Source organism: Armigeres subalbatus, chromosome 3 (assembly GCF_024139115.2).
Source record: "Armigeres subalbatus isolate Guangzhou_Male chromosome 3, GZ_Asu_2, whole genome shotgun sequence".
Lineage (NCBI taxonomy): Eukaryota > Metazoa > Arthropoda > Insecta > Diptera > Culicidae > Armigeres > Armigeres subalbatus.
The window spans coordinates 192,846,812-192,860,268 of record NC_085141.1 but is presented as its reverse complement, the minus strand read 5'-3'; the positions used below and the strand labels follow the sequence as shown (position 1 = coordinate 192,860,268).

General features: G+C 36.7%; 1 protein-coding gene across 4 annotated transcripts in view; it reads right to left on the bottom strand.

The window, feature by feature from the left end:
* The window catches only part of LOC134222607 (uncharacterized), a 144,134-nt gene that overhangs the window by 11,963 nt on the left and 118,714 nt on the right, over nucleotides 1–13,457 (bottom strand). The window contains exon 3 of one of the 4 annotated variants that reach the window (XM_062701766.1): nucleotides 4,352–5,169. The exons of 2 other annotated variants lie outside the window; for them this stretch is intronic. In XM_062701766.1, the coding sequence (XP_062557750.1) occupies nucleotides 5,046–5,169 (124 nt within the window). In that variant the 3' untranslated portion in view covers nucleotides 4,352–5,045. Of the gene's footprint in view, nucleotides 1–4,351; nucleotides 5,170–9,690; nucleotides 9,740–13,457 lie in introns of those variants that run through there. One more of the 4 variants, XM_062701770.1, reaches the window with a different exon arrangement.

The window sequence follows — 13,457 nt, the reverse complement described above, 5'->3', positions numbered from 1 at the left end:
TCGAAACGGGCAAACGAAAAATTCGCCTCTTTGTAGATACCGGTGCGAATAAAAATTATTTATCACCAGATTTGGTTGATAAAATCCATCGTAAACGTGTTTCGAATCATCGAGTAAAGAATATCACTGGCGTCTTTGACATGGAAGAGTATATCGAATGGAACGCATTCGAAATACTATTTAAGGGACAGGATCTCCTAAACAGATCTTCTTCATTTTAAATTCCACCAATTTTTTGACGGACTGATAGGATACGAAACACTTCGCAACCTCAATGCCGTCATAAATACCGCTAATAATTCGCTTCACATCAATAATTATGAAATGAAGATGATGAAAAGGTATTCGAGCATGACAGAATGTCATTTCCAAGAATCAATTTTATACAAACCAATCAGAACCCCTCTGAAAAGTGGAGATTTTTATATTGAAAAAGACATTGAAATCTCCCCCAATATAAAAATACCTGCAGGAATCTATCATGCAGAGGATAACCGGGCTATGTTTCCCCTGACAAACATAGATTCGAATGAGATTACTGTCTCAATTGATCTGGACAGTATACCTCTAGATATACTAGATAGTTGCGAAGAGATTTCACCTCCTCAAACCAAAACCAAGCTTGACCCCAATTTTATCAAACAATTGAGACTCGATCATCTTAATTATGAAGAAAGAATGGGAGTAATAAAGGTACTCGCACAACACGAAAGTACTTTTTATCAAGAGGGATCCGATCTATCATTTACTAATGTAATCAAACATCAGATAAAGACTAGCGGTGAACTTCCTTGTTACACTAAAAGCTATAGGTATCCATTCTGTCATAAAGATGAAGTACAGAAACAGATTACTAAAATGCTGGAGCAAGGGATAATCAGACACAGCACTTCCCCATGGGTATCACCCATTTGGATTGTCCCAAAAAAGGCAGATGCCTCAGGACAAAGAAAATGGCGTCTGGTCGTCGACTATAGAAAATTAAATTTAAAAACCATTGACGATCGGTACCCGATACCGAACATTACGGAAATATTGAACTAGCTTGGACGCTGCCTGTAGGACAAAGGTGTTAAACCTAATCCAGATAAAATTGCTATCATAAAAAAATGGCCAGTTCCAAAGAACCAAAGAGAATTGAAAGGGTTCTTAGGACTTTTAGGATATTATCGAAGATTTATAAAGGACTTCGCGAAAATTACGAAACCTCTCACAGCTCAACTGAGAGATGGAGAACATGTCGAGCACACTTCCCTATTCCTAAAAACTTTTGATATTTGCAAAAATCTGCTTACCTGCAGTGAAGTATTGCAATATCCAGATATGAGTCGCCCATTCATTTTAACAACAGACGCGAGTAACTTCGCATTAGGTGCTGTACTTTCCCAGGGTACTATTGGAAAAGACAGACCAGTGGCCTATGCGTCTCGTACATTAACTAAATCCGAGGAGAACTACTCAGCAATCGAGAAAGAACTCCTAGCGATTGATTGGGCCACAAGATATTTTCGCTCCTATTTGTTCGGCGCCAAATTTACACTATACACGGATCATCAACCGTTAACGTACGCACTGAATTTGAATATCCCAAATTCAAAGCTAGTTAAATGGGGACTTCGACTATCGGAGTTCAACTTTGAACCCGTCTACAGGCCTGGCAAACAAAATGTTGTTGCCGACGCTTTATCCCGAATCCCTCCAATTGATGCCGAGATAAACGTAAATGAAGATGTATCACAGAATTCGGAAGCAGATCAATCTGATAGTTCTTCCGTTCATTCTGCCGATTCAGATGACACAGACCTCATCAAATGTACCGAACAACCCATAAACTTCTTTTCCAATCAAATTATCCTTAAGATTGGAACAGAAGAAAATGAAACCTTCCAGGAGATCTTCCCTAAAGTATACCAAAGGGTGATCACTAGGATCAATTTCGGTGTACCAGCCCTAATAAGAATTTTTAAGGAATACACAATGTAACATGTGCATCCCACACGTTATTCAAATTCTCATCTATCATACACTTCGAGCAGACCACACCAGTGGAACCATGCTGAGAAGGTTAATTTCAAAGCCACATTGAACCTTCAGTTCAATGGCTTACATTCTAGGCGACAAACAGAAGTGTCGCATTACAAATTTATCGAAGCATGCTGTTACCAACTGTACAGCTATGCAGTTTTGAGGGACTCTGTCTCTCACGTTTTAGCATGGGTATCGCTCGTTGTTTGGTGCTTGTTGTACATAGCATTTTATGTATCGGTGCTTCAAGTGTCTCCAGTTAGGTTACTTGTAAAATATATTTGGAACAAATAAACATTCTTTACAGAACCGTCAAAGGGAGTGTTTGATATTTTCTTTGAGAAAGAAAATAAAAATATTACAACAAGCCCCAAAAGGGTAAACTGTATAATGTGTCCTGAAAATGTGATACAGTCTCTACAGATAGTCTATCGCAATTATTTTTCTAGACATAAAAATTTCAAAATAAAAATATCTCAGAAACAACTAATTGACGTCAAGACGGAAGAAGAGCAAAATTTACTTATTGAGCAAACCCACGAATATTCTCATCGTGGTATTCAAGAAAACTATAATGAACTATCCAGGAAATACTATTTTCCCAATTTGAAAAAGAAGATAAGGCATTTCATCATATTATGTGAAATATGCAATCGCAACAAATATGAAAGGAAACCCTATAGAATAAAGTTCGGCGAAACACCAATTCCCAAAGCACCTTTGGACATTGTGCATATTGACATTTTTATTGCCCAGCCCAATATATTCTTATCGTTTGTTGATAAGTTTACCAGATTCGGAACGCTTATTGCAATTAAATCGAGGTCAATTCCTCATGTAAGGAAGGGGTTAATAAAGTACTTTTCGCTATATGGTTACCCTAAACTCCTCGTATCTGACAACGAACCTGCTCTAAAATCCATAGAAGTTAGAGGCTTGCTATACGATCTCAATATACGCCAATATTTTACCCCTGTTCGCCATAGTGAAAGCAACGGTACTGTTGAAAGATTTCACTCAACGTTAAGTGAAATATTCAGATGTAATAAACATAAATTCGGTGACATAAGCAGGAAAGAGCAATTTCTACTAGCATGTTCCATGTACAACAACTCTATACACTCATCGACGAAACTAAAGCCTATAGAAATACTATATGCCTTAGAAGACGGAAATGAGAGACCACTAGATGTTGAACAAATGGTTCAAGCTAGGAACCGCCTTTACGATGAGGCAGTTCTAAACATGTCAGAAAGCCAGCGAAAACAACTGGCTTGGCATAATAAAAGGAGAGAAGATCCGCCCCCTTTGGAAACTAACCAAGCCGTTCTAAACAAACGACATGGTTTTAAGAATAAAACGAGAGAATTGTTCGAAAACGTGGAAGTGGCTGTAGACCACCATCAAACTTATGTAGATGACGCAGAACGCAAACTGCATAAAGAAAAAAATTATATTAATAGTTTTAATTTTTTCACAGGGAAAATAGAAACGAAAGAAAACTCATTCTTATCACTACATTTTGTTATACAATTTGAAGGGAATAACGAAGGAGGGCCTTCATTACTAAAAGAAGGGAGGAGTGTTCCCTGTCAAACTTTGTCTTTGTATTTTTAACAAACCACGTGAATTAGGGACTTACACTATTACAAAACATGTACCACAAACACAAAAAAAATAACTATTAGGTAATAAATTTCAATCTATCTTATTAACTTGATATACAATCGATACTTAGTCGTTCGTTGTTGCTTTGTTGCGTGTTGCACTGATGTAGTATCACTGTGTTTTTATTGAATATAAACGTTTAATGAGTTGCTAGAAATATAAACAAATGTGGTGTGGAGATTGTGGTCAAACATTCCACGCTGAATGTGTTGGTTTAACCGATAGTGAATTGTGTGCATTGGCGAATATGAATATCATCTTTATCTGCGCTGGCTGTATGATATTGTTCTGTAAGAGAAGAGAACGCACGACCATCGATGTTGCTACGATCACTTTGCCCTCCCGTTCACTAGAAGATGAAATCGTCGATCGATCGCCGTGAAGGATGGAGACCTACTGTGGCATGTTCATAACACATGACATCATACCCTTCAATAATTTCTCATACTTTCGATTGATGCACAACGAACGCTCAAAGTCGTTCGTTGACATGAATGATGTCTCAGCAATTCTAGTCTGAGACCTCAAATTGCAATGCACACATTTAGTGTACCGATTACTAAGTTGCGATGTCATCAATGGCCTTCTAATTACACTGGCTTCGACTGTCTCCCGTAGGTAACCCTGTATTCAAAAATCGTTAATAAAGGCATATTAGTTTCAACCGTTCATGAGGTAACACGTAATTATTGTTGATGACCGCACGGGGTCCTTTGGACCACCACATGGCGGACCAGTGACTTTGTGAACGAACTTGTGATCAAATAGTGATGGAAAAAATAACCAAGTTCGGTCTAACTATCTTGGTGCTTTTCGGTGTCGTGTGCGGAGTAAAGTGGATAATTGAAATTGTCTGTGCATTCATCGATGAAACAAAGGAATTAAATCAAATGGCGTTTTATGCAATTCGCTAGAAAGTGATTGTGTCTTAGAAAACTGTGAGGAACAAATTTTAATCGAAGAATAAAAATGGGAAATGAAAAATCGAGCCCGAGTGTAAATGAGCAAGGTGATGGTGATCTAACCATAATAAATAATCAAGAGACTCACACGGAGCTTCACCAGGCTCACGAATTTAAACTGTGGTTAATTGTGATCATGGTAGCAATTATGCTAACCATACAAATTTACAAAATAATTGCAAAACACGAACAGAAAAAGGTGATGCAGAAAGCGAAATCCGTCGCAGCGCTCGATATAGTGTAATACAAGAACATTCAATTCAGCAATCGTAAGTGAATAATACAATCAGTTTTAAACTACATTTGAACAATTAGTGATTTTAATTTCGCACGAACATTGTACTAAAACATTGGAGATATGCTGTGTTAACTCAAGAAGATCTCTGATACTTAATTATATGTGAAAAAGTGGCACCATTCGTTAGTGCAAAGGGCAAACTGGCAACATGGAGCTGCCCCAACATAGGTAAAACGGCAACATGGAGCTACCCCAACGAGGATGACGACGAACAACCTGGATGGAGACAACAAAATTCGAAAGGATAAGTGCTAAACTAATTTTTTAACAAAATTCTTCAAAACAATTTTAAATAATACAAATGTTTAGTCAGATAGAGGAGGATGTAGGTTCATTAGTTAAAATTGCGAATAATTTAAAAAGTCAATTAACACTAATTATAGGAAGGAAACATTGGTGGCAAAATTAGATTATGCAAATCATTTATTTTCTGATATTGAAGAACAACTCATTTTACATGAAGATAAAATCCCGGTAGGAACTTTGAATTTCTTGATCAAGGCTAGTAGAGAAGCCAATTTCAATATTACGTCGATAATTCAAAGCAAACTAAACAACAATTCTAAAGCAATTCAGTCTAATCAACGAGCAAAAATGGCACTTGTGGTTGACGTCAAATTAGGTACAACCTTGGTTCCCATATACGATGGAAATCCAGAAAATTTGGAATCTTTTATTGATGCGGTTCGACTTTTTCAACAAACTGTCAATACAACATTTGAAGCAGGTACACTAGCGCAAAAGGATGCTGCTGAGCAAACAGTTGTTCAATTTGTGCGAACACGCCTTACAAGTAAAGCAAGACAAGCTATATCGGCAAACCAAAACCTAACACAGATGCTAGATGCAATCAATTTGCATTGCGCATCAAAATTTCGGCAGATAGTTTAATTGCGAAATTAAAACTATCAAAAGAAATGACTTGATTTGAACGATTATTGCGATAAAGTTGACAAATTATGCTCTCAGTTGAAATCAACTTATGTTAAGGATAACATACCTCAAGTTATAGCAAATAAAATGGCAACAAAATGTGGAATTGAAGCTCTCATTCGAGGTGTAAAAAACCCTGAGTCCAGAATTATACTTAAAGCTGGCTCTTTTGAAACTTTAAACGAAGCCGTTCAAAAGGTCATGGAAAATGATACCAGAGAAATTGGTAACGCAAATACAAATCCACAAAATGCACAAATTTTAACAAGCAGAGTGAATTATTCACGTGGACGTGGTGCAACGAATCACAGAACACGTGGAAACAACTCACGGGGAAATTACCATGAAAGTAGAGGTAGATATCAAAATTTTCAGTCAAATCGTGGAAACTATACAAACCAAAGAGGTAACTGGTATCAACGAGGGAACTTCAGAAATCAACGTGGAAATTGGGGTCAACGAGGTTCTACTCCTAATATGTTTTTAGCCCAGCAGAGTGGTATGTTATATCAACCTGTTGCGCCACAAGCAGTACAGCAATTACCGATTGGACAACCAAATCAATTTCAGCCCCAACAACAACAAAACACGCAACAGTCAAATATCCACCCTTTAGGTGTACCACTAGGGCAGCATACACTATAAATGTAACTGCCACAAATTATGTAAAGCTTTCGCTTGAAATGTCTGATACACCGAATTTCTTCATTGTAGATTGCGGCTCTGACATACCGTGCAAACTCAAACCTCGGACGCTTAAGCACTTTCTGGTTTAAAATCAATCTGCAATCACACATTTTAAGCCACTCAGTTCAAATTAACATTGCAATTATAACATATACTATTCATCTTTGAATTACGGATTAAATATATCCATATTGTTGCGTATAATATTTGTGATTAATGAAAATGTCCAGCATTTGTTTGATTCTAACTTCGGACAGCAGCTGATTCGGATTCATTTTTCGGACAGCATGAATCAAACTTCGGACATCGAATTACACGGTATCGAGGAGAAAAATTGCAAATAATTTTAACTAGACAGTTCAGATTGACTTTAAGTTGTTTTGTTGTACTGAATTATCATGGCTTACTATAATGCAACTATATCAAAATAAGCTAGAGCTATGAGTTCTTTCCACCCAGCTTGATGAAACATTTCGTTGAAATATTTCAGAAAATTTCTCATACAAATTGAAGTGTCCGAAGTTTGAATATGTCCGAAATATGATTATCCACGGTATCGGTCATGAAAGCTAACAAAATTAAAAACAGTCAACTTGTTGAAATTACAACAGAACGAGAAATTAACGAAATATTGAAAAAACACCACGACTCTCCCGTAGGAGGTCATCCAGGTGTAAATAGATTGTATAAAAAATTAAAGTCGCTCTTTTCCTGGCCAAACATGAAACAAATAGTTTCTGATTACGTTTCATCTTGCGAGCTTTGCAAAATAAACAAACACGCAATACCAGTAAAGACACCAGTTATTGTGACAACTACTCCAAACAAAACATTCGACGTAGTGTCCATTGACACTATCGGACCTTTCCCACTGACTGAAAAAGGAAACCGCTATGCTGTAACACTGCAATGCGATCTTTCCAAGTATGTCATTGCAATTCCTGTTCCAGACAAATCAGCTGTTTCAATCGCTAAAGCAGTTATTGAAAAATGTATTCTTGTTTACGGTCCTATGAAATGCATTAAAACAGATCAAGGAACCGAGTACAAGGGAGTATTCGATGAAGTTTGTAATTTATTACAATTAAAACCATACATGTTCGATAGCTTATCACCCCCAAACAATTGGAGCTTTAGAGCGCAACCACAAATGTTTGAATGAATATTTGAGGATGTTCGCAAATGAACGCACAATTGATTGGGATGAATGGCTATCTTTTTATTGTTTTGCATATAATACAACACCCAATACGGACCACAATTTTGCCCCTTTGAACTAATTTTCGGAAAAACTGAATGCTTTTGAATTTTGTAAAACCAGAAAAATAGATCCACAATATAATCTTGATTCTTACCTACATGAACTTAAATTTAGATTACAAATCACTCATGCCAATGTTATCCAAACAATTATGAACAGGAAAGTTAAAAGAACAAACAGCCTCAATCAGAAAGTAAAGCCCACAGATTTACAAATAGGTGACACAGTATACTTACAAATTGAAAATAGACACAAGCTACAACCAGTTTATAGTGGCCCTTATCAGATAGAAAAATTAAACGATTCTAATGCGATAATTATTCAAAATGGAAAAAGAGTAGAAGTTCATAAAACTAGATTAATCCAACGATAAAACATGTATTCAACAACCTTCTTTTCCTTTAGGGTGAAGGGGGAACGCAATATGCATTTCAGATAAAAACAACAAATTGTAAGAAAAATAGAAATTAAAATTCAGAAAATTCATTTTGGAAAAATCAACATTGTGAGAGGCATTTGAAGTGCAACCAAGTTAATTACAATTTACATTTTGGCCTGTAGGGGAATGGTGTAACATGTGCATCCCACACGTTATTCAAATTCTCATCTATCATACACTTCGAGCAGACCACACCAGTGGAATCATGCTGAGAAGGTTAATTTCAAAGCCACATTGAACCTTCAGTTCAATGGCTTACATTCTAGGCGACAAACAGAAGTGTCGCATTACAAATTTATTGAAGCATGCTGTTACCAACTGTACAGCTATGCAGTTTTGAGGACTCTGTCTCTCCCGCTTTCGCATGGACAACGATCGCTGATTGGTGATCGTTGTACATAGCATTTTATGTATCGGTGCTTCAAGTGTCTCCAGTTAGGTTACTTGTAAAATATATTTGGAACAAATAAACATTCTTTACAGAACCGTAAAAGGGAGTGTTTGATATTTTCTTTGAGAAAGAAAAGAAAAGTATTACATGGCGACCGTGACAGGACTCAATGTCATGATGGTTTCGAGTTACCAGTCGCATTTGCAAGTAAAGCTTTTACGAAAGGTGAATCAAACAAATCAACCATAGAGCAAGAATTAACCGCAATTCAGAAAAATACCACATGGCGACACGTGAATAAGTGGCCGAATCCGGCAGTTAATAAAAACTTTAATAGTGAAAACAGTTCTGAACATTTTACTAAAAAGTTTCCAGATGACGATGATGATGTTTCTAACTATATCCAACAAATTCAAATGCAAAAAAATCCTTTACTTCAAATCAAATCATTTTTAATACATTGAAATGAAAACGAAAAAGAAATCGGCTTTTACTATTCTTAGGATTACCAGTAGTACACAAACATGTTATAGAAAACAAATAAAAAAAAAATGTTAATTCAGGTCATACAGCACACTGGCAAAAAAAAATAGATTGGTTAATTAAAAATATCAAATACAATAATATAAAATGGCGAAAAGAAGTCCGAAGCACAAGTTTAGTTTACTCAAGTTGTAACATTTTTTAGTTGCCAAGGGGAAGGAATGATAGATCATACAAGTTTCCTCTGATGCATAATTCGTTTTCATAATATAAATTGTAATCAATCATACTTTTGCTATTGATAATCTGTACCCAAATTTTTGTGAGAGATAATCGAAGCCATTCATTTCCATAGGGGGATGGTGTGGCATGTTCATAACACATGACATCATACCCTTCAATAATTTCTCATACTTTCGATTGATGCACAACGAACACTCAAAGTCGTTCGTTGACATGAATGATGTCTCAGCAATTCTAGTCTGAGACCTCAAATTGCAATGCACACATTTAGTGTACCGATTACTAAGTTGCGATGTCATCAATGGCCTTCTCTAATTACACTGGCTTCGACTGTCTCCCGTAGGTAACCCTGTATTCAAAAATCGTTAATAAAGGCATATTAGTTTCAACCGTTCATGAGGTAACACGTAATTATTGTTGATGACCGCACGGGGTCCTTTGGACCACCACACTACTCTATATTCTACAAGTCCCTCGACTGGAAAACTTCACATCAAACGTCGTAAGAATTTACCCACTCATCATTGACAACCAAATAATTAAATCATACCCTAGCCACATCATACGGCACGGGTCAAAGCTTTACTTAACGGATAAACCCACAGATTTTGTCAAAGGTCATCAAACATAAAGGAGCTTGAAGATGAATGCATCCGGCAAATCATATTCGGAAAACATTTTCGTTGAATCTCAATATTCAAAAATGATACGACGTGTAACGTGTGCATTTCACATGGCAACAAACCTCAATGCAAACACATCGTGAGAAAATATAATATTCCTAGGCCATCGAACTGCTATTGCAACAAATGCAATGCGTGCACAAAGTAGTTCGATGACTTTCAATAGACATGATCATATTCCACATCGGCAATGGTTTACCCATTGCTGAGATAGCAAAGCAAAGGCCATTACTCGCCTTCTCCATTTGGCTACTCTCTTATCAACTTCGTACTCTCCCTAAATTCGCTCACGATATCAACCAGAGAATGACTCCAAGAACCTTCCGTAGGTAAACCTGTAACTCGATAATAAATGAATAAAGACAGTTCAATTTGAACATTCAACCAGCGCATTTCGATCGCCGAAGCAAGGGAATATCACCTCCGGAGTAAGAACATAACATGGCGAACCGCGAGCAGGAGAATCAGTGAACAAAGGTGGTTAATTGAAGAAAATGAGAATTACAAAGCGTTTCGTCGCTGTAACCCTGGCGATAATCATAACGGCAATAATTAAAACCCTGGTGAAAAACTTCATTGAATACGTAGAAGAAATCAAAGTAATTAATGAAATGGCGATAAATGCCATACATTAGAACATTGCTGCGTGAAAGTGTTTGAAATTTTATTTTAACAATGGGAACTACCGAAACAAAAGAAGCGTAAAACAGTGGTGATCCCCAGGTTCAGATCCTGAACCAGTTGAATTCTCATGAAGAACGTCACGCCGAACATGAAGTGAAGTTGAACATTATAATTGTAATCGTTATGCTGCAATTGTTGATAACGATATACCGGATTTACAAAAAGAACGCACGGGTGCAGGCTCTCAAAGCAGCCAAAAGCGTAGCTGACATATCCAGAATTTGAAGTGCATCCAGTGTGAGCGGAACTATCCATACAAGAGTGCGCGAACAGAAACACAAACGTTTATAAACACATGACTTCATGTAAAATTGTGCCGCGCAGTGTACTGGTGCAAAATATGCGAAAAGTGGCGGTGCCGGAATGACGAGAACAACATGTACATTTCATACGAACATTGGCGGTGCCAGATTGACGAGAGCAACGAATGGCATACTGATGGAACCAGCTGTTTTACATCTACACATCATTAGCGATTAATATGTAAGTAATAAAAACAAAACAAAAAATTTTTTTTTTTTGTAATCTTTTAAATGTTCGAAGACTTAGACACTTAGAGGATAACGTACAATATTTAATTAAACTACAAACGAACTTATCAAAATCGAAAAATAATAGAATAAGGACCAATACCCTTAAGGAAAAACTGTTCTTGGCAACTCAACTATATTCAAATATAGAAGAAAGTTTACTTATTCATGAAAAGGAAATTCCAGAGAAGAAACTTCATTTTTTATAAAAGCTTCTAGGGACGCTCTTTATGAAATTAACCAAATAATAAAACAAAAGATTAGGGAAAACGGTGAGGAAGCAGAACCCGTGAATATTGAAAAATGGCTTCACCTAAAGTTGACTTGAAATTGGGAACTGCTTTAGTCCAAACTTATGATGGCTCGGCAGAGCACCTTACAACATTTCTTGACGCAGTGACGCTTTTCAATTCTAGTGTAGAAGAAACTTTTGCGGATGCAACTGCAGTCCAAAAGAATGCCGCGGAAACAACCGTTGTTCGGTTCGTCCGTACACGCTTGACTGGTAAAGCCCGTCAGGTAGTAACAGATAATCAGACACTCGCAGAAATTTTAGACGCAGTAAAAACCCACTGCGCATCGAGAGTTACTGCTGAAAATTTAATTGCCAAAATGTCCACAATTAAACAAAATGATGATGTATCTAATTTTTGTGACCAAATTGAAAAAATTACTACTCAATTAAAATCAGTCTATATGACTGACAACATACCAGAAATTACGGCACACAAGATGGCAACGAAATGTGGAGTAGATGCCCTTGTCAATGGAACGAAGAGTAATGAAGTAAAAATTATTCTCAGGGCAGGAACATTTTCACATGTTAACGACGCAATTCAAAAATTGCAAGAAAATCAGAATTCAAATCAACCTACAAGAGAATTTAGCCAAAATAATGCTCAAATAATGTTGACTTGATGAAATGGAAATAGGGGACGCGGGAATTTTCAACAGAACCGGAATTCGCGTGGTAGATTTCAGCCTCAGCGTTATGGTAATTCCCAACAAAGCCGTGGTAATTATCAAAGTTTTCGTGGGAATTTTCGTCAAAACAGGGGATATTACAGATACCCACACCAAAGGGGAAATTTCTCCCAACGAGGACAATTCAATCACAATCATGGCATGTTCGTAGCGCAGGGTACCCATACAAACCAGGAAAATCAGCAACATCTACCAACTTACCAACAATTGCATCAACCACATCATCCACAAGCACCATTAATTCCACAACAACCACACCCTTTAGGAGTTGCGTTCGGGCAGCATACTCAATAAACGTATCTGCCACGAATTTTGTATGTGTTAGAATAGATGCATCAGATGCACCATGCATGTTAATGGTTGACAGTGGATCTGATATGTCAATCATTAAAGCACAAAAAATCAAATCAACACAAATTTATTTCCCGAAAATAAATGCAGTGTCACCGGAATTGAGCTGGGACAGAATCTTCTTTAGGTGATACTAATTCCAATATCATATTAAACGAACAAATTCTTCCACAGAAATTTCATATTGTGAAAGATAATTTCCTAATCCCCACAGATGGAATTCTCGGAAGAGATTTCCTAACAAACTGGCGTTGTTCCATTGATTACGACACATGGTTGTTATCAATAAAAAAATGCTACAGATATTATGACCATACCAATAACAAATCAATTTAAAGGTAATTTTGTAATTCCACCTCGTTGTGAAGTAATAAGATCAATCAAACTAGATGTTACTGCAGATTACGTTACAATTGCACAACAAATTCAACAAGGTGTTTTCTGCGCCAATGGAATTGTAAACAGGAGTAGTCCATATGTCAAATTAATTAACACTACAGAAAACATGGTTCAGATACCGAACAATTTTGTACCAAAATTACAACCAATCACAAATTATGAAGTTTATCCCGTACCCAAGCCATCTAGTTGTCAATCCAACAGAGAGCAAGCGCTGTTAAACGAACTAAATTTGGGGAGCATGGATCCAAAAATAAAAACAAAGCTTGAAAAATAGTGTCTTAAGTTCAACGATGTATTTTCTTTAAAAACAGATGAAATAAGTGCGAATAATTTTTATAAACAAAAAAATTAACGTAAACGACCCAAATCCAATATTTATCAGAAACTACAGAATACCAGAATCACAGAAACAAGAAATGGATGCTCAAGTTCA